Source organism: Ambystoma mexicanum, chromosome 10 (genome assembly GCF_040938575.1).
Source record: "Ambystoma mexicanum isolate Mex_15411 chromosome 10, UKY_AmexF1_1, whole genome shotgun sequence".
Classification (NCBI taxonomy): domain Eukaryota; kingdom Metazoa; phylum Chordata; class Amphibia; order Caudata; family Ambystomatidae; genus Ambystoma; species Ambystoma mexicanum.
The window spans coordinates 141,071,282-141,094,322 of NC_090932.1; the positions used below are offsets into that span (position 1 = coordinate 141,071,282).

The following is a 23,041-nucleotide window of genomic DNA, read 5'->3' on the forward strand; positions in this document are numbered from 1 at the left end:
TACAAAACGTTCAAACAAAACAGCTAATACAGTCATTTAGCGAAACAAAACAAGCTTCTAGTACAGAAACTTTGCCTCCTCTATCAAAATGTAAAACAAAACACAAAATGCTTAGCAAGAATTCGGCTACCACTACTGCTAAAACTGCTCCTATAAATCTTGATATTTTAGCAAAAATGTTCCACCACAGAGTCCTTCAGAATCTTATAAAAACAGGAGACAATTCAAACCTACCGTAGAAAATTAATCTTAGAAGCTTTAATAGACAGTGCAATCCTTCTCAAAAGAAAGTTATTCATTTTAGTGTTAAACAGAATGAAAGCACTAACAAAACTAAGTACTAAATTAGAAAGCAAACTTCTCAATAAACGGAAATGTCAACAAAAATATCTTCTTAAATATCTGTGGAAGTGAATGGAGTCACACCACGAACACAGAACCATATTTTAATGAAGAAGCATACAAACAAAACCAAACAAACACAATTGCCATCCATAGCAGTGGACGAGGTTATGAAAAAATTAATAATACCATAATGGAACAAGAAATACTGCTTACAAAAATATCCTCAGAAAACTCAGAAATACCTCTCCATTCGACTGAACCAGAAAGTCCAATATACAAATGGCCATGCACGTCAATGTGTAACATTACCAAAAATGTTTTCAAATCTTTACGCCAGTTCCTCAATCAGTATGTGAAAGGTAAAGACAAAATCAAAATGAAAGTGCTGCAAAATATGGATACTTGTCCAGTGCGCAAATACACAGGTCTACAAGGACATTCATTAGCCTGCATTTCAGGACCTATTTGCAAAAGCACACTCCAACATATCAAAATGATATCACCACATCATTCAACTATACGAAATCTAGTCTATAAACTGTACTATGCTAAAAGTCCTGCTTTAGAACTAGCCAATTTAAATAACACTCTTCTACATGGTACACCCAAAGACCTACAAGAAGAAATCGACCGTATCCAGAGAAAATATTTTGGAAGTGAAAGCCACTTACAAAATGCAATAGCTTTACAACAGACTAGCAACAATTCTGCACATGGCAACCTTCTACTACACACATACAAAAAAGAAATACTAAAATTTGAAAGTACATCCGCTGAAGTACCAAACCATGTGTGTGTGTGTTGCCGCAGACATTTTTGTAAAAGTAACCAATAACTATAGACGTAACTTACAAAATAGAAGACAAATAAGATTCCAAATGGTTTGAATTAGCCCTCTATCTTATAGCGGAAAACAAATATGAAATAACTGACCCCTTAATACTTTGCAGTTACTCCACTACAAAACTTGACAACAACCAAACTCCTTCACGTGCTATCACAAATAACTTATTCCCACTACCAAAACCCCTGCAACAACTCAATTTATATGAGAGCATCATAATTCAAACAGTGCACCCATTTCAAGCAATAATAAACCTTCAACCAAAAACAGCAAAATTACCTTCCTCTAAATTGGTGAAAGGCATTTGTGGCAAAGTAGTTTATTTACCATTAGATCTGAAAGGAAATGTGCACACTATAGGAGTGCAACGTCGAATAGAGCAATCTTTAATTGTCTTAGTAAATGGTGTACCAACAAAAGACAACAAAATTTGGCAACAACTTGTGGTCTTACACAAAGTTAGACAAGCCTTGCAATATCTAAAAGACAATAATGAATACTACAAAGAAATAAATATTGAAGACACCTTAAGGGAAACAACTGAAATAATTCAAGAGTCACCAGAAACTTGTCGATTTGAACTTTTAGATCCTGCTACAGTATCCAATATTTTAGACCAATATAAAATTCATCCATTACACTCTAATGACACCATAGATGATAATAATAATAATTAGGCATTTATATACCGTTACGAACCCTCAGGTATCTGAGCGTGGCTTATCATTACCCACGGTGTGTGGTGCTCATTTATCGACCTCAGAAGGATGAAAGGCTGAGTTTGGGCCCGCTGGGATTCGAACCTGCGTTAACAGGCTCTGCACGGATGTCAAAGCGAACGCTCTACTCGCTATGCCACTTGACCGGCACATGATGCACTAGAAACGTACCAAATGCGACAAACCAAAGGCTCACCAATGAGCATATGTGAAAAAAAGTATAGAAGCACATGCTTTTCCTCTACTCTTTCCTACTGGCAAAGGAGGAGGGTACGATGATAGACCCACTCAGATAACAGCATCAGAATACCGCTCCTTACAAATGTATTCTGAAGATCCCAGATTTAGACAAATGTGGAATACATATTCCACCTACTCTTTGAAAGTGAACTAGCAACTCTATGTTACGGAGTTGCACACATATTGAAATCCGGAACCTACTTTCAAAATATGTCAGCTACGCAATGAATACAAAAAGTGCAAGAAAAAGATGAGGTTTTACAATCAAGCATTACAAATCTGTTTGCAAACATGCGTGGTACGAAAGAGTACTGGTTCTGACTTCACAGAGATGTACGTTGTATGATAAGAAACCTTGCCCCACCCACTTGGTTTGTTACATTAAGTTGTGCAGAATATGCATGGGAAGATTTACATGATTTCCTACGCATATCAAACAAAAACAAAAAAAACATAGATATACTAACACCTGGAGAACATTGATCTCTAGATCCTGTTAATGTTTCAAGATATTTCTACCATTGTTTCATTGCTATGCTACACTTTATTTGTAATAAAACTGTTCCTCCCCTCAGAGAAGTGCAACACTTCTTTTGGAGAAAAGAATACCAAGCCAGAGGAGCACCACATATCCACATGCTTTCATGGATTAAAGATGCTCCTAAATTTGGTCAAGACAGTGATTCCACTGTTTTACAGTTTATTGAAAAATATATCACTTGTGAAATTCCATCAAAAGCAACAAATAGTGATCTTCATGCACAAATTGTACAATTTCAAAGACACAAATGTCGCAAATATTGTCGTCGTAAATACAAAAACAAAGGGAAATACTACACCAAATACCGCTTTGGTTTCCCTAGACCAGTTACAGAAACAGGAGAATTGAACAACTTCATGTCTTCAGTTAGACATAGTGTTAAAGCTAAATCACCTAAGAACATGTATTACATAAAAATAACAGAAGAATCAGAATATATCAATGATTACAATGTAATCATTGCCCTCTTATGGAATGCAAACATAGATGTGCATTACATTGGAGACAATTCCTCTGCAGTTGCATGATATGTTACAGCCTACTTAACAAAAGCAGAAAAAAACAGAGCTTCAAGACCTCTGGAATGACCTATCATCAGACGAACACTTTCTCAGAAATTGTACAGTTTAGGCATAAAAATACTCTCTCATAGAGAATGTGGCTCCTATGAAGCTGCAGATTGTTTAACTGGTACTGCTTTTGTATGGAAAATCTGAAAATATAGTATGGCTAAGTCTTGGTCCTGCTAAATCTAGAAAAAGAATTCTCAAATCATGAGGACATAGAAACAATAGCCAAAAATGATCCCAACAGCCAAGACATTTTGAAAAACAATTTACTAGACACATACTACCCGAACAGGAGTACCACTTTGTAAACCATGTGTCTATACCACATAGCCCAAAACTTTGCATACAAAAATAATATAAAACCCAATGAAAAAAAGGTAGATATAGAGTGACAGATTGTGAAGGCAGCTTAGTGAAACTTACCAAACAAAGCTTAATTAATCATATCAAATTGTCTTTAAAAACTCCTCAACAGAAAGAACTATATTACATGTCCCTGCTACAACTTTGTAAACCATGGAGAAAAGAAGAAGAGATACTAGATAACTATGACTCCTTTGAAGATGCTTTCAAAGAAAATGAAAGCACTATCACCTATGTAAACTTTATGCAGTACAAAACAATGTTGCACAATGAACAGCAACACGAAGAAGAACTCAAGGCCCAACTAGATAAGGACACTCCCGACAGTAGTCCACCTTATGTAACAGGAAGCCAAGAACCACTGGGACAGCCACTAATAGCAAATGAGGCAGAATTAGCTACGAAAGAAGTAGAAAACACCATGCGTCGATATGAAGAAGATACAGAAGATGTAACTGTACTACAATCAAAACTGAACAAAGAGCAGCGCACCAATTTTGAAGAAGTAACAAAAGAAATTGCACATGGTGTACAACATGAAAATATAGAATGTACCTGCGAAAATTACAAACTTATACTACTATACGTCAGTGGTGAAGCTGGTTCAGGCAAAACATTATTAATCAAAATCATCAGCAAGTTCCTTCAACAATTGACAAACAACAAACTGTCAGCTGTTCTAACTGTCCCCACAGTCTTAGCTGCCTACAACATCGGCAGTGTCACTTTACACTGATTACTACTCCTTCCAGTAGAACACCAAAACAAATTAGACTATTACAAACTTTCTACAAAAGCTGCAATGGAATTACGCAGAGTGTTAAAACAAATGAAAATGCTACTAATAGATGAAGTGATCATGGTCTTCAACCTAATCTTGGCTTTGATTCACCTCAGATTGCAAGAAGTACTTAAAACAAACTATGAAGAGCTCTTTGGAGGAAAACACATTATTGTTTTCGGAGATCTTCTTCAATTGACACCAGTGAAAGGTGAACCTATTTTTAAAACCTTAGGACACAAACTCTGCCGTAAAACTGTTGGCAGCATAGGAAATGTTAACCTTTGGCAACATTTCCAATACAGAGAATTAACAAAAAACATGCGCCAATCTGCAGACCTCACTTACGCCAACATTTTAAAATATATTAGAGTTGGTGTACTATCTCAAGAAGCACAAGCAATATTAAAAACCCAGCACATCCATTCACTTTATGGCGATAACTCATGTGCTACTGATGTTATGGAACAATTAGCGCACACAAATGTCAATTGTATGTCCAAATGCCAAATCTTGCAAGCTGTTCCAAATTCAATGAAACAATGTTGAAAAAAAAATGCAACCAATAATTGAAATTTGCTCCACTGACAAACTGGACATACATTGGATGACACTACCCATGTGTCAACAAGCCACAACAAGATTAAATACCTTAGAAAATTCTATCGCCAACACAACTGGTTTGGAGAAAATATAAAATTATCCTTAAACTGTAGAGTAATGCTAAAACATAACCTTGACGTGGAGCAAGGACTAGTTAATAGAGCACTGGCTACAGTTGTTGGCTTTCAAACATACCCACGTGACAACAACATTCAGATGTCAATATTCTCTTCGACAAACATTCAGAAGTAAAAAGGATAGGGCGCTCAACAGCTTGATTCCTTCTCTTCAAAGACATGTATGTACGCAGAGAACAATTTTCACTAACTCTAGCATATGCAGTCACCATTCATAAATCACAAGTTCTTACCCTAGACAAAGCATTGATAGAGTAGCATTATCACGCTTATGTACACTTGATGGTCTATTTCTAATCAACTTTGATGCAAGTAAAGTAAACGCTGATATTCCTTGCATTATAGAATACAATTGACTACATTCACTATACACCCCCATCTAAAAACATATCCTGTTCCACAAAAAGGAAAACCTTGTAAAAGAAAACTAATTCAAACAGAAATGCAACAGGATCTCACTTCAAATCCTGCAAAGAGAGTAAAAGAAGCTAATACTTCATCAATTACCACAACCAAAGAAGAACCTATTACTCAAGGTAATTCAGGTACTTCTTCAAACAAGCAACACACACTCCGAAAAAATGACTTGGACACAGAACTATCTGGTCCATTCAAATTTTCAAATATAACTGGTGTAAGTTGCTACGCAAATGTAGCAATGAATATTCTATTTCAATTGCCACCAATTGTTGACATTTACTTACACAGTACAGACCAATTGTGTTTGCAAATGTTAGTCCTTCATAAAAACGCAATAAACAATCCTGATAACACGTATAGTGTTCATGGAATAAGACAAGAATTGGACTACTATGCTGGAATGGTGAAATTCACTATAAACTCACAAGAAGATCCACAAGAATTTCTAATGTACTTACTATAAGTACTGGAAAACAAAAACATACCTATAAATGAAATCTTGCAGATTTCATACATGTGGAAACATACATGCACTCTCTGCAACAATGTGACACAGGAACAAATCCCTAATGAACGCTTCGTGTATGTATCCACACTTAATTGTGAATCTTTTCCATTTCAGAAACTTGTAGAAAATGCAAACCATGGTAGATTATGTACTACCTGCAATTCAGATAATCGCTCCACCTTACTACTACAAACACATTGTAAATACGTAATACTAATGCTTCTACGTTACAATGCAGATGGTACCAAAAACAACTGCAAGCTGACTGGATTCACACATGGTCAAGTATCACTTGGTAAGAAAACCTTCCCAACAATAGGTATAATCTACCACGCAGGAGCCACAACCAATGCAAGTCACTACAATGCATATATAAAAAAGAAATGTGGATGGTTCGAATGTAATGATAGTACCATTACTCTAAAGCAGAGATTACCAGCAAATCTTACAAACGCTTATTTAATCTTCTTAAAACCAAAATTTAATAACTAATCTGTACTTAAACATTAACAATACTTCAATTAAAAAACTATAAACTGTTAGAATATGCCAACAGGTATCTAACTGCCCCAAGATTCCATAACAAACAAACAAACAGATAAATGAATACCACTAAATTATGACAAATAGACCGTTAGAATACGCCAACAGGTATCTAACTGCTCCAAAAATCTGCAACAAGTCAACAGATAGAACATTAGCCAGAAACAACAAGTGAACACTGAAAACAAACACACAACTAGACTGTAGCATAACAAAAAAAGTTTTTTTTTAATCCAACATGGATTTTTTTTTTCCTATAGACCCAATGATTTGAAAAACAAACCCAGAAACTGAGTAAATTGCACAGTACACTGGTTTGTAAACTACTAAATATGAGGGTAAAAAAGCTGAAATGTCTCTTATAAAATTTAATAAGTCTTTATAAAATACATACACTAACATGCTCTTTTCTTTTATCACATAAATTAAAAAAGAATATGTACTCCAGTTACCAAACTGCGGCCATGCACCCAAGACTCTAGGCCCTGGCCTCAAACACCTGAGCATATCACACCCATAGATAACACTCATAGGGCCTCATTCCGAGTACGGCGCTAACCAATGGCGCTATTAACGCCTTGGTTGACGCCGTACCCGGACCGGCAGCGCCTTGGTGGTTGGCGGAATTACCGCCCCATTCCAAGGTTGGCGGGGCGGTAATTCCCCAATCCCCATTTACCCTTCCCCATTCCCATTCTCGCCCCATAGGGCATAATGGGAGTGGGGAAGGCGTCAATTACGCCACCGTAAATTACGGTGGCGTAATTAACATCAAGGTCCCTTAGCGCCATGGTATTTAACGCCTGCTAAAAGCAGGTGTTAAAAGCACCATGGCGCTAAGGGAACTCGGAGTATGGCGGTAAGGGATTACCGCCACCGCTCTCGTTAGCGGTGGCCGCTATCCCTTAACGCCATACTCGGAATGAGGCCCATAGAATCAAACATTTTAACTGTCTATATGTGCCCACCCATATCACACTTTCTGCAAAGTTTGGTGAGAATTCATCCAGGGAGAGCGAAGTTATAAGATACCCATGGAGGCTTATATCTTCAGTGCATATAACTTCAGTCTTGGGTGCATGGCCTTTGGCCATGCACCCAAGACTCTAAGCCCTGGCCACAACCACTGCAGCATATCACACCCATGCTTGCTTATAACTTCAGTGCTTATAACTTCGGTCTTGGGTGCATGGCCTTGGCCATGCCCTAAGACTCTAGGTCCTAGCCACAACCACCGGAGCATATCACACCCATGCTGGCTTATAACTTTAGTGCTTATAACTTCGGTCTTCGGTGTAAGACTCTAGGCCCTGCCCACAACCACTGCACCATATCACACCCATGGTGCCTTAAAATTTCAGTACTTATAATTTAGGTCTTGGGTGCATGGTCTTCGGCCATGCACCCACGACTCTAGGTCCTGGCCACAACCACTGCAGCATATCACACCCATAGGTCACACCCATAGAATCAAACATTTTAACTGTCTATATGGGCCCACCCATATCACACTTTCTGCAAAGTTTGGTGAGAATTCATCCAGGGAGAGCGAAGTTGTAAACCAACCATGGTGGCTTATAACTTCAGTGCATATAACTTCAGTATTGGGTGCATGGCCTTTGCCCATGCACCCAAGACTCTAGGCCCTGGGCACAACCACCGCAGCATATCACACCCACAACCACCGCAGCATATCACACCCATGCTGGCTTATAACTTCAGTGCTTATAACTTCGGTCTTGGGTGCATGGCCTTTGGCCATGCACCCAAGACTCTAGGTCCACTGCAGCATATCACACCCATGGTGGCTTATAACTTCAGTGCTTATAACTTCAGCCATGCACTCAAGACTCTAGGCCCTGCCCACAACCACTGCAACATACCACACCCATGGTGGCTTATAACTTCAGTGCATATAACTTCAGTCTTGGGTGCACAGCCTTTGCCCATGCACCCAAGACTGTAGGCCCTGCCACAACCACCGCAGCATATCACAACCACAACCACTGCAGCATATCACACCCATCCTGGCTTATAACTTCAGTGCTTATAACTTCGGTTTTGGGTGCATGCCCACAACCACCTGATAGATATTCGATTTTATGGGTGTGATGTATGGGTGTGATGTGCTGCGGTGGTTGTGGCCAGGGTCTAGAGTCTTGGGTGTAAGGCGCTATTAGCACCATGGTCGATGCCGGAGTCCACTATGGTGGAATGGGAAATTACCACCCCATTCCGAGGTTGGTGGGGCGGTAATTCCCCTTGTCGCCATTGCCCTTCCCCATTCCCATTTTTGCCGCATAGGGCTCAATGGGAATGGGGAAGGCGGCAATTACGGTATCGCAAATTGCGGTACTGTAATTGCCATCAAGGTCCCTTTGCGGGTCCCTACTTTAATGGCTGGTGCAGGCCAGCCGTTAAGGTCGGGTCCCGCAAAGGGACCTCGTAATTAGGCGCTAAGTGTTTAACGGCACTGCAGCCTTTTACGGCGCCGTTAAACACTTAGCGCCAGTGTCCTAATGAGGGCCATAGTAGCCCAAACTATAAATTCCCCTGGTAGACATAACGTGACGTCTATATGGTGAAACCTTATATATCACGAGACTCTACAATGGCACCCTGGAATTACCATGATACTGTGAACTTCATCCCTTCAAACCACTTCAAAACAAACTTGCAAACCTGTCATAATCCTGCACTGACTGTTGTCGATTTAGGTTAATAGGCCTATGCGGATCTCACCTCAAACGCAGCCACTCATTTGGAATCTTGTTTGTCTCAAACAGGGAAACTTCAAATCCCAATGCATCATACATACATCCCTACATTGTAAAATGCAAACTACCTACTATGCAGCACATATACCAGTATAAGACTGATTCACAATTACAGAAAGAAAGACTGACAAGGCTGACACACTTTGGCGCCCAGAGGGATCATGAAATATACAGGGGAAAAGGATGATGATAAATGTTGCTACGTGATCATTCTTCTGTTTTCATCCTTCAGCATGCCTCCATGTGCACCTCGCACTCACCACACAACGAGCAGAACCAGAAGGCAACTGATGCCACTCAAGAACTGAAATAAAACTTGTTACATTCCACAGCAGCAAACTCTGGGTGTTGCTAGGTCTGGAAAAGATCAGGGGCTAAGCTAATGACGGGACTGGCAGGATGCGGGGCTAGCCATAGCCTTTTGGTTGAAGTCCCTGAGCTTCTATCCAGGGCTACAATCAAAAGACCCATGTCTATATCCCCCTCATCCCCCCTCACCCTCTAGCAACAACAAGCACGCCTCCAGCATTTCCTCCAGCCACAATGCCAATATCTTCCAGCATGTCACCGTCTTCACAACTCATCTATGACACACAGTGACTGACACCTCTGTTGAAGTGTGTCTCGCTATAGAAGCGCAACGTAACATAAACAGACTTTACCGTAATGCCGGGTGCAGCTGCTTTCTCAACCAGGATCGTGACTAGAATAAATCCCTTCACGCTCTCTCCTCCCGGAAGTGAAATGATGGGCTCCAGGTTCCTTTGAAAAGAAAATAATGCATGGTTTGTTAGTAAAAGGGTCAGAACATGCTGGGATTGCGGTGTAATATTTACATGTAGTGTCACCTTTGTCCTGCAACGTTGCGATTATGAAGATCTAATTTTGGGTTAAAGTAGTTAAGGATCTTGCACTGCTACATACTAAGACTCTATATATATATAGAGTCTAAGTCAGATGGAGCAGCAGGAGATACACATGCCTGCAGGAACACGGGGAGCGCACCTTGACTTCATTAGAATCAAGACGACACGGAGCAACACAGGTTCAATCCCCGTGCGCGCTTAGAAACCTCTTGGTATTAAGCGTGTTATAAATAACCTATCATATCATTACACATCATCATTTGCCATTACCAAATGATTTTCTGTTCATAACTGAAAGTAGTGATGACGAAGCACAGTCAGAGAATTGTGATTTGCTCCACGCAACAACACAGATGTCCAAACAAGGACGACCTGAATCAACGCTGAAAAAACAGCAATTTACTGAACAAAGAATAACATAAGCAAACATGGATTCCAGTTCCACAGAGCCAAGTATCCCCAAAATAGTTTGTGTTCAAATCCATCTACATGAGTTCTATTTGTTAACCAAGTATGGGCCGAATTTTGCACATGGACCCAAGGGCAACCACTGATCGTGCATGTGCCAACAGTATTTGAGCATGCACAGACATATTGGCATCAGTGCAAATACACTTGTACCATATTTGCACTGGTGATCATCTGATTGCAAGTGAGAACCAGGTTTTCTGCTCATGTGCAGCAAGACTACAATGCAACTAAAGCTATTGAGGATGCTAATAATAGGGCTCCTTACAATTATCTTGGTGCTTGCAAAACTATGCCCACACATATCCTAAGTGATCTATGTATGGTCTGGTAGAGCATTTGCATTTTAGTGTCAACTGATAATGTGTTGTTGGTTGGAAGGTGATCCGGGATGCATCCATAATGTTATTTGTGTTAAATGTTAACCTTGCACATCAGGGGATTATTCATTTTAATGACACTGTGTAAAAGAGTTGAGAAATCTGGTCCAAAAAGACTGAACATGTGGTAACTGTGCCTAATTCTTATGATATATATATATAGATTCAGTGAAAAAACTGTGAAATTCAGTGAAATAACTTTGTTAAGGGGACATTATAGTTAAGTTGCGCTAATAAAAACCCATCAAATTCAGTGAAAAAACGTTGTTAAAGAGTCGTTATGGTTAAGTTGTGCTAATAAAAACATTTCAAATTCAGTGAAAAAACTTTGTTAATGGACGTTATGGTTACTTTAATACAGACCTATCAAAACCAGTGAAGAAGGTGTGTTGAAAGGATATTATGGTGAAAAATGAAGTAGGTCTACAAACTCTGTACTTTTAAAAGCAGCAGTGTAATTACATAGGGCATGCAACAAAATGAAATGCACCAAGCAGAGATAACCTGTGCATCCAACAGTGTTACCTCAGTGCTGCTTTCCATACACACTGAGAAGCAACTGTCAATGGGAAAAGTCTAACATAGTTCAGCAGAACCATACTAGTAAAAAACATATTTTTTCCACAGAAATGGCAGGCACCTTGGAGTGGCTTGAGGGGAATTTCCCCCTTGATGAAATGGGTCACGGTAGCAACTCTAATGGTACACAGTGCAATTTGAAAAGTAGGAAAATTAATGCACATTGCTTCACATGAAATGGAAACATGTTTTTTTTTAACAGTACAAACTGCAAATGAACGGAATGGCCGGAAGCACTATCCCGGAAGCACCGGCACAGAAGCAGTGGCCTGGAAGCACCAGCTGCTCCACAAGTGGATGTGCACATACAAACCCAAACTGACACTGTGGGAAATTAACTAATGAGCCTGTGGGAAAAAATCTTCCAATTGAACAACAGTTTTGCAGAATTAAAAGTATTTATAAAAAGGCATATAATGGGAACTATAAAGTGCCCCTGCTCCAGTAAACCAACCCCACAAATTCCCTGCACTCAGAGACACTATGATGAAAACTCAATCCCTTCCTTCCTTGATGACCAGCCTGTGCAAAACCCCAATTCCCCTGTATATTATTCCCTTTTAGCTACATCGTCCCTTTGATAATTGAATATGTTTCCTCTGTGTTAATACATTTCTATGTGTTTACTGTTGCTGTGTGTGGAGTTTTTTTTTTTTAAAAGCCCCATTGGAGTCTGCAGACAGCGCGACTGTCCAGGTTGTCCGCAATCAAAAGGGAGGTGCCTGTTGGACAGCGTGCCCATTCGGACATGTCTGAAAAGTTGTGACATACCTCTAATTAGTTTGGGGAGGCACCCCCATCCTGCGGACACTTGGGCACACGCACCTTACATCCCCTGTGTCCTACGAACACCACGCCTGTCCGGCATGTTCACAAAGTTGTGACGTACTTTTAATTAGTTTGGGGATCCCACCCCTGAAACTTCACCCTTGCAAAGGTCCTAGACCATGCCCTGGTTGATCTGGAGACTGTTTGCAACTTTTTTAGCCCGGCTTGGGGTTCAAAGTGTCTGCGGAGAATGTGACTGTTCACGGAGCGCTCCCCTGCACCGCTATAAAAAGCCACACCGCACTGCTGCTCCTCATTCTGTTGCGGCTGACCAGGACAGAGCACTGCTGCAGATTTGTTCTTCTAGAATTGCGTATGGCTCCTTGCTGAATTGCTTTTGGCTCCTTAATGTATTGCTTTTGGCTCCTTGCTGGAATTTTTTTTTTGGCTCCTTGCAGGAATTGGTTTGGTGCTGTGCTGTGTGTGCTGATCCAAATGGCAACCATGGCTGCTGCTGGCTCCTCAGCACCACCCCCACAACCACCATCAACATTTTCTGGAAGGCATGTGGAGGGGAACAGGTGTGGTGATGCAGAGGGGGAGCAAGAATAGGAAGAGGATGAGGTAGTGGAAGTCCCCACTACCAGCTGCCAACGTGAGTCTTGGGTGTGGGGGCTTGTAAACCACCATTGGGGGTACCCAAGGCGCGTGCGGCCAAGGTTCGCTGCACTGAGTGCAAGATGATACTCATTCGTAGCAAACCTGGGCTGTACAGCTACGGGACCACCTGCATGCAGCGACACCTGAGATTGAGCCACAAGGTAGCAGTTCAGAGGGTTGTCCCCTTCGAACAGAGTAGCAGGTTGTGTTATTCTACAACATCCTCCGCATCTGCTCCTGTCACCACCAGGGACACTCCTCTGGGGCCGCGGATCCCTGAACTTGCCTCGCTGGCCATACGCACCGCAGCAGACCCTTACCTTTCAATGGTCACTGTACTGTGTAGGTACTGTGACAAGGTACTCTGCAGTACTCTGCGGGGTGAGCAATTGCGGAGTTCTTTTGAGTCTACGGTCCGGGAGCATGAGCGAAAGTGCCCCGTACTGCCATGAGGCCACCCAACATCTTCCTCTCTCCATCTGCCCCTTCGTCCTTGTTGTTGGTGCCCCTACCCTACCTCCGTTCCCTTGCCGTCCTTGTGTGTCGTGTTAAAAAATACCCAAAAAAATAAAACAAACCCGCCCACCCCCATAAAAGCAACTCTTTTCAGAGACACCTTTCACAGTTCAAAAATAGAAATACCAAAAAGAAAGTGCAGGCTCCTGCACAGTCTGCAAAGTCCGCAGACAGCGCGGTAGTCCGTGGACTTTTAAAAAATGTAGGTGGTGGCACCATCAAAAACATTGCAATCTTTTCCAGGAGAAAGTGATGTCTCTGAAAATAGCTTGTTTGTGTTTGTTTGTTTTGTTTCTGGAAGGTTTCAAGTGGCCAACACCTACTGCACAAATGCTTGTTATACTCGCACAAAGGGCTGAAAATCATTTTTTGATATTTCGCAAAAAAAGCTGATTGCCAGCATCAATGAAATGCACCCCATCTCAGCGAAAACTTTTGGTGTAACGAAATGTAATGTTTTCATTGTGGAAGGAGGACATGCCAACATCTCGCAAAAAAAGCGCAAACAGCCTTGTTGACATTGCACCTCGCTTTCTCCATTTGTGGACCAAATGAAGAAGAGTGCAGCTGCTTCTTTCTCTGGGCAATGCGAGGAAAAATTACTCTGGTGTTTGGAAACATGTCAATGACTTTCCCAAGTGCCTCCTTCATCGCAAACTGCAGTGAGATTCCGGTAACTTCTGTAGTGGTGAAACACAAACACATTTTGTTTTGTATTTTTGGGGGATTTTTCTCTTGTTTTCCCTTAGATTACGAAAAAACTAGCATTTCAAAGGATGGACAACGAAATGCCATCTGCAGTGAAATAGTGCACACTAAGATAATCAATGTTCTCATTATGGTAAACAAACATATGAGCATGTTGCAAAATTACAGCCACGCCTCTGTTAACAAGGCACCTTCCAGCATTCTGCTGGGTACAAAGGACATTGGGGTTGGTCCATAGCGCTCTAGGTGCTATTTACAAAAAAACACCTTTGCAGTAGGAAAAAGCAGCATGAGTTTTTCAACCACCAACTTCAGTACACAAACCAAACTTGGAGCACTGATGTAACCCAAATGCTCTCCTCCAAAGTGCCCCACCAGAACATCAGGAGTACCAAAAGTAGCCTTGTCTCTGCAAAGTGCAAGTGCAAGCAGTCCCTGCAAATTGCGGCCAGGCATACTGTACCACAAATCCTGCAGGCCTGGAAAACCAAGATCAGCAGAAACACCTCTTGCCTCCGCATACCTCTCCAGATCACATACAAAGGAATCTCTCACTATCCATACACTAACTCTATGCATCTCTCGACCACCAGCCATCTTAAATACACAACCAACACAGCAATGAAAAAGTTTTACCCTCTCTTCCTATCAACCTGAACTCTTTATTGGCTAATCCCCAGAGTCCATTTTCTATGCCTGGCATGTTGAAAAGCACCGGATGTGGCACGCCCTGTCCATGGACTACCGCGTTGTCTGCGGACTCCGTAACACTGGGGCAGCCCTTCTTCACTTTCCACTTCATTCTTTGCAGTACTGCCTCATTGGCTACTGTTAATCAATCACACATCCATCCACCAATCACAGGCAAGAACTCTACATCTAACTCCGTCATCACAGTGCAACACTTTAGATGTACTGTTGAACACTCAGAGTACAGGTCACCTGTAATTCCAAAGCACCTCTATCAAAAAGTACTGTAAAACTCTACAAGATTTCTACCTCCAGATTCATCCACATCTGCATCCATCAACACAAACTACAGGTATGCCTATATTGTGTACAGTACATTTGCAACTATTTTACAAATGCATATGAACAGAGTGCCTGCCACTTACCCTGCATAACCTACTCAATTAGCATGTTGTAATTTGTCCCATCTTCTGACATCAAGGGCAGTTACTTGCAATGCTGTATGATTTAAAAGTTTTCTTTTAACAACCATTTGCTTAACAATTGCAAACCACATATTTCACTTTTTTGCAGCACTCTCTGTGAATCTTTTGTTAATAAAAACAGAAAAGCAAATTGGGAGCATTTGCACAGCAACTGCAAGTGCCAGATCCTATGTGAAACCTCAATATATTACCACAACATGCATTCATGCCCACGTCACCCATTCTAATGTGAAAACTGTTACTGTCTTCTTTCCTTCTGTTTCATTTAAAACAACTTCTCCCACTAACACAGCTGCTGTAAAATCCCCAGAATGCAGAGAGAAAACGAAAACTGCACGTATGTTGCAAAAGCATGGTAAGTGTATAGATTGCACAATGAACAAAATGCACTGCTCTTACAACAACTCATTTCAGCACCATTTGAAGGAAAGCAAACACATGCCTGTGTACCGTGGCAACAGTGTTATGTGTAAATTGTGCTAACTAAATGAAAGCAACAAGAAACAATGTCTGTAACATACTGCAATGCCACTCATGTAGCAAGCAATTATGTGTGGGAAAGTTAATAACATTCCTTACACTCACATTCTTCTTTCTAATCTGTACATCTTTCTGGGCTTCTATCTTATTCTAACCCTGCTAGGACTAGAACTGCTCCATTTCCAAGGCAAGTAGTTCAACAACAACTCACACACTTGAAAAAGTGCAGCCCCATAGGACATACTTATCACTGCACCATTGGCCCCCATAACAACAATGCTTATGCGCCCAAGTCCCAATACCTATGCAGTGCTGTTCAATTGCACACACATACTGACTAACATTGGCCACCACCTGACTTTCCAGCCCAACATGGCCTGTCATATCCTAGTGATACTGGGAAGCTTGCTGCCAAACAAGTGTTAGGAATGTAGTCCCAAACTATGTGTACCAAAAGCAGTGTTACAACCATATTAGTAATCACATGCAATATTACTGAATTTGTCTCCCAATAAATCCTCCTGCAAGGTGTAATAATATGTTCACCTACTGCAATTATTGTGCCATTAACACACATACCCACTAACTTCCTTGTTTCACAATTGGAGTGAAGAACTGCCTCCTGAAACCCAGAAACATCTCTACTTGAAGATAAAACCCAGAAGAAACCTCCTGTTCACATCAAACAAAGTAAGTGCAGTACTGTGGTAGTATTCTTTCTGTTACTCAGACAGTGCAGTGTTGCTGTACTGTAGCCTACCAAAGTCTATGCAACCCAACAGCATTAGCTTCACTCTTACTCATTACACCTCAGCAGGTCCACTCTTTATATTCTCATGTGTACACCAGTCGTATAACACAATCACACTCCCCTCTATGTATGCCTAACCTGATATTCATACTCTCATGCACAGTGCAGGCAAATACATTGCACAACTTTACTTTTTTTTTTTAAACATTTTCCTTTTTTCTCCAACAGACAAAAGAGAATGCCTACCAAAAAGCAACTCTGTTGAAAACAACACAAACATAGAGCAGATAAAATGAAAAGCATGCAAAATAGTCATCCACCTCTAGCAGATTTTGTACGAAATGTTCAAACAAAACAGCTAATACAGTCATTGAGCAAAACTGAACCAGCTAGCAGGAAAAAAAAGTGTGGCCCCTCTTCCAAAATGTAAAACTACAAAGAATTGTGTTAAGAGGAATACAACTACCAGTAGCGCTAGCACTGCATCTAGCAATGTTAACATAGCCACAGCTAAGCATTCCAAAAAATTAAAAGATTTCCACCAAAGAGTCCCTCAGAACCTTATACAAACAGGAGAGAAATCATGCTCAACACTTAAAACTTACCACAGAAAACTGATCTGGAAGCTCTCATAGACAGTTCAATGCTCCTCAAAAGGAAATTGTTTATATTAATTTTAAACAGAATGAAACCACTAACAATATTAATTAGTAAACTACAAAAAGTACTTCACAACATGCGCAATATCAACATATATACCTTTGCAAACTTCTGTGCAGATGAGTGGATACACACAACCGGCACAGAGCCATATTTCAATGAAGAGGCATACAAACAAGAGCAGAGAAACCCAATTGCCATACTTAGCAGTGGCCAATGGTATGAAATGGTAGACAACACCAATATAGCAAAAGAAATGCTAATTGAAAGAATATCCCCAACCAACTTACAATCAACTCTCCATTCCACCGAACCAATCCATCCTGTCTACAAATAGCCCTGCACCTGAATGTATAAAGTAAGAAAACAATCCTTTAAATCTCTACAGCAATTCCTCAATCACTATTTGATAGGGAAAGAGAAAATGAAAATGAAAATGTTGCAAACCATGGACTCGTGTAATGTGCACAAATACCCTGGACTGCAACAACTTTCATTAGCTTGCATTTCTAGGCCTGCTTGCAGAAGCACCTTCGACCACATCAAAATGTTAGCAACAGACCATTCCACGATACGGAATCTCTTTCAGAGACTGTACTATACAAAAGTTCTGCTTTAGAACTGGAGCATTTACATCACATTCTCCTACATGGCACAGCCAAAGAACTCCTGAAAGAAATAGACCACACCCAAAGCAAATATTTTGGAAGTGAAGAGCATTTACAAAATGCAGTAACTTTAGAAAAGAGTAGCAACAACCTTGCAGATGCCCACCTTCTAATACACACATACAAAAAAGAAATAGCAACATTTAAAAGCACATCTGCTGAGGTACCAAACCAAGTATATGTGTGTTGACGCAGACATTTTTATACAAAGAGAACCAAAACTGTAGATATAGCGTAAAAAATAGTAGACAATGAGGAATACCAATGGTTCCAATTAGCTCTCTACCTTATGGCAGAAAACAAATACAAAATAAAAACCCCTCAATACTTTGCACATACTGCACTGCAAAGCTTGATAATAACCAAATGCCTTCACGGGGTATCACTAATAACTTGGACATATTCCCAATTCCAAAAGCACTCCAACAGCTTAATTGGTATGAAATCATTATAATCCAAACAGTATACCCACTTCAAGCGATAATACGCCTTCAACCCAAAAACAGCCAAGTTGCCTCCTTCTGAGTTACTGAAAGGCATTTGTGGGAAAGTAGTTTATTTGCGATTATATCTTAAAGAAAATGTAGACACTCTGCGGGTGCAACGGCTATAAGATCTATATTTGATTATCCTAGTGAATGTTGTACCTACAAAAGACAAAATAAATTGGCAGCAACTAGTAAACTTAAACAAAGTTAGAGAAGCCCTCCAATATCTTAAAGAAAAGAAAGAATACTACAAAGAAATACACATTGAACATAGACATGTATGTGCAAAGAAATAGTTTTCTCTGTCTCTTGCATATGCAGTCACTATTCATAAATGGTAAGGTCTAACCCTAGATCAGGCATTGATTGACATTGGCAGCACAGTCTTTAAAGAAGGTATGAGTAATGTAGCACTGTCACGACTGCATACACTTGAAGGACTATTTCTAGCCCATTTTGATACAAACAAAGTCAAGGCTGACATTCCTTGGATCGTAGGGTACAACAGACTACTTGCACTCTACACACCCCATCTCAATATGTACCCTGTTCCTCAAAAAGGAGAATTTGGTAAAAGAACATTTGTGCAAACACAACTTATAAGAGATCTCCCAACAGTACCACCAAAGAAATTGAAAGCAGCTCTTACTCCATCAATTAGCATAATCACAGAAGGATGTAGTGAAAAGGCAAATTTACTTCCAACTGCACAAAGAGAAGTATGTCTTCAAAAAAAAAGCAAGTGGATTTCCAGCAAATGACTCAGACACATAACTGTCTGGTCCATTCAAACTTTCCAACTCAACTGATATAAATTGCTATGCAAATGTAGCAATCAATGTTCTATTCCAATTTCCACCAATTGTTGAAACATTAACTTGAACGGCACAGGCCAGTTGTTTTTGCAAATGTTACTCCTTCATAGAAATGCAACCAACAATCCTGACAAGAATTACAGTGTCTCAGGAATAAGGCAGGAATAGGATTACTGTGCAGGATTGGTGGGATTTACCATACGCATACAAGAAGATCCACAATAAATTGTAATGTACTTACTGCAAGTGCTCAAAAGAAAAAACATACCAATTAATGAAATGTCACAGAATTCATACATGTGGAAACATACATGCACTCTCTGCAGCCATGTGGTGCAGGAGCCAGTCCCTAATGAGCACTTTGTGTATGTATCTATACCTAACTGTGAATCCATCCCATTTCAGCAGCGGGTGCAAAATGCAAATCATGGCATATTATGTACTACTGCAATTCCGACAATCGTTCCACCTTACACATAAACTCACATAGCCAATACGTAATAGTAATGCTTTTATGACACAACACAGATGGTACCAAAAACTACTGCAAGCTTACTAGCTTCACACACGGACAAGTATCGCTTGGCAAGAAAACCTTCACAACAATAGGCATAACCTACCACATGGGTGCAACAACCAGTGCAGGTCATTATACTGCATACATTATAAAGAAATGTGTTGGTTTGAATGTAATTATACTTCCATTACTCTGAAGCAGAGATTACCAGAAAATCTTGCAAATGCCTACTTAATTTTCCTGAAACCAAAATGTACTCACTGACCTACAAAAGTAGCATAGCCTACTGCCCAATAGCCACCAACAGGTATGTAACTGCAAATGAAAAATAACCTTCTGCCGTGTGAAACTGTAACACCTTAGCATACACCAAATGGCCCATGAATTCATCAGATTTTTCCCCAGTGACCCAATGCTTTTAGTCACAGAAACAGCAACTGTGGAAAACACACACTAATATTGTTTCACCCATAGTACTTAAAAAGAAAAGTACTGAGTATGAGGGTCTGCAACTGTCCTCGCTAACCTGTAAAACTGCGAACTGTTAGAATAAGCCAACGGCTGTCAAACTGTGCCTTTACCATGGAATGCATATGGCAACTGGCATCTAACTGCACCCATAATACAACAATGGCACTTGTCAATAGTGGAAAATGGAAATACAACCAACAAGAATGAAGGTGTTTGAAAACATACCCTGCAACACTGTGAAAATGTAAAATGTTAGAATACGCCAACTGGTATCTAACTACAACCATAATACTGCAATATTGCAAAAGTTAAAATCCACCAGCAAAAATGAAAGTTCATCAGAAGAATCCCATCAAGACTTCTTAAGTATCAACAGCCAGAATATGCCAACTGGTATCTCAGTACACCCACAGTACGACAATGTTACTTCATATGGTCAAATTGCTAAAATCCAGCTTCAACAATGAAACTTGTACAAAACATACCCTTTAGCACTGTCAAACTTGCAACAGTTAGAATATGCCAACGGGTATCTAACTGCCCCCACAATACTGCAATATTAGTTTTCAATAGTACAGTACTTACAATACACCAGCTGGAATGAAACTGCATTATCGCATCGTATTAAAAAGTGAAAACGGACAAACAGTTAGAATACGACAACTGGTATCTAACTGCAACCATGCCACCACCACTTCCAAAAAGCAAAAACACATACACCATTTCAATTCTAGTGCATGTTACAGGAAAATCACATAGATGTGCACCTTAAACATTTGTGTAAGTGCTGCACGCTTCAATGAAACATAGTGTGACACGTAACATTAAATAAATGTACTAAGGTTTTTTTTCTTATCCTTGTGGATTTTTCTTCCCACAGACCCAATGATTATGCAATCAAACACAGGAACTGAGCACATTGCACAGTAACCTTGTTTGAAGCATAGTACATGTAATGTACTAATTATGAGGGTTCACAAAGTACATTAATATGTGACATTGTGTACAATACGACAGTTAGAAGTACCTTCCCTAAGTTGTTCTGCTGTTATTTTCACAGACAATGAACAAAGATGTCTCCTGCATTTCCACATGTAACAAACAAAATGTGTGCCCGCAATGTCAGCATATGCAAACGTGCTATTTCCTGTCCAATGGTATTCTGTCACTATGTTCCAAAAGTATGCAGTGCATGCACAGTATGTACTGTGAGTATATGCCTATTGCTGTCATGTTTCTTTGTAATGGGCAAATTGCATTTCATACACATGTTTCTGCAATGCTTATACCACAAGCCACATGCTTGGGTGCATGGCCGTATTGTGCTGTGGTGGTTTTGGCCAGTGCCTAGACCTTTGGGTGCATGGCCTACGGCCTACAGTGGACCAGTGAACCAGTGGATAGAATCTCATGCACCCAAGAGTCTAGGGGCAGGTCACAACCATCACAGTATAATACAGCCATGTACCCAAAAATCTGGCTAGTGGCAAAAACCCACACACATAAGCCAGCTGCCTGAGACCCTGTCCACTTCTGTACACATACCACTACAGTTCATGCAACCAGTGGGCAGACTCTTGGGTGCAAGAGTCTACGGGCTGGCCACAACCACCATAGCAAAATAAAGCCAATACAAACATCCTCATTTCATCTACATTCCTACCCTAATGAAGCCTGCCTACAGTCACCAGGTAAGCCAGCCGCCGGAGGCCCTATCCACTTCTGTACACATACTATTGCAGTACTTGCAGCCAGTGGACAGACGCTTAGGTGTATGGACGTATTATGCTGTGGTGGTTGAGGCCAGTCCCTAGACTCTTTGGTGTATCCATGCACCCAAGAGTCTAGGGACTGTCCACAACCACCACAGAATAATAACTTCCCAATTAGATCAGATATCAAATTACACCACCAACCCTATTTTTCACCAATGGCAATAACACCATATCATCCAGACTTCATTCCCCTACTCTAAGAAGCCCTCTTGCAATCACCAAATAAGCCCAAACATGTTTCTCCAAATGCCCACCAAACACTGCCTACTGCAATACTTGTGGATACATTCTGGTGGTATGGCTATATGACACTGCAGTAGTTGTGCCAGTGTGTAGATTCTTGGGTGCATGGCCTATCAGTATCCTATGCAAAGATGCTCATATCACCTTCATTACACTCACCTACCCTAATAAAGTCTTCCTGCATTCGCCAGACAAGCGGCCCATGCAAGGACCTGTCTACGGACTACTGTGTTGTCCATGGACTGCCGTGGACACCACACAGCCTTATTCCACCTAAACAAATACATCATATCAACCATCTTTCACTCCCGCACCCTTCCCAGCTCCTCTTCCCAACATCAAATGCCCCAAAACATGTTTCCCAGCCCTGTTAGTCGCTGATTGGATGGTGAAGAGCGTGAAGTGCGTGCAATTTTTGGAAACGCCCGCCATCTTGGATTCGCGGACAGCAGCCGGTCACCACGGACATCGCGGTAAAAACATATTGAAAAACACAACATTGCACTTATCAAACTTATTAAATAATCTCTGGGGAGGTGAGGGGTGATGAGGATGGGATTGGATATGGCCGCAAGAAGCAAAAAAAGCAGATGTTTTTGCCGCAAAAGTCCGCAAACAGTCCTGTGAAGTTCACGGACACCTCAGCATTACAGGGTTGGTGAA

General features: G+C 40.7%; 1 protein-coding gene across 1 annotated transcript in view; it reads right to left on the reverse strand.

The window, feature by feature from the left end:
* IDO2 (indoleamine 2,3-dioxygenase 2) overlaps nt 1-23,041 on the reverse strand; it is a 593,071-nt gene that overhangs the window by 212,411 nt on the left and 357,619 nt on the right. Inside the window, exon 6 of the mRNA XM_069617631.1 lies at nt 10,053-10,152. Within this exon, the coding sequence (XP_069473732.1) occupies nt 10,053-10,152 (100 nt within the window). The remainder of the gene's footprint in view (nt 1-10,052; nt 10,153-23,041) is intronic.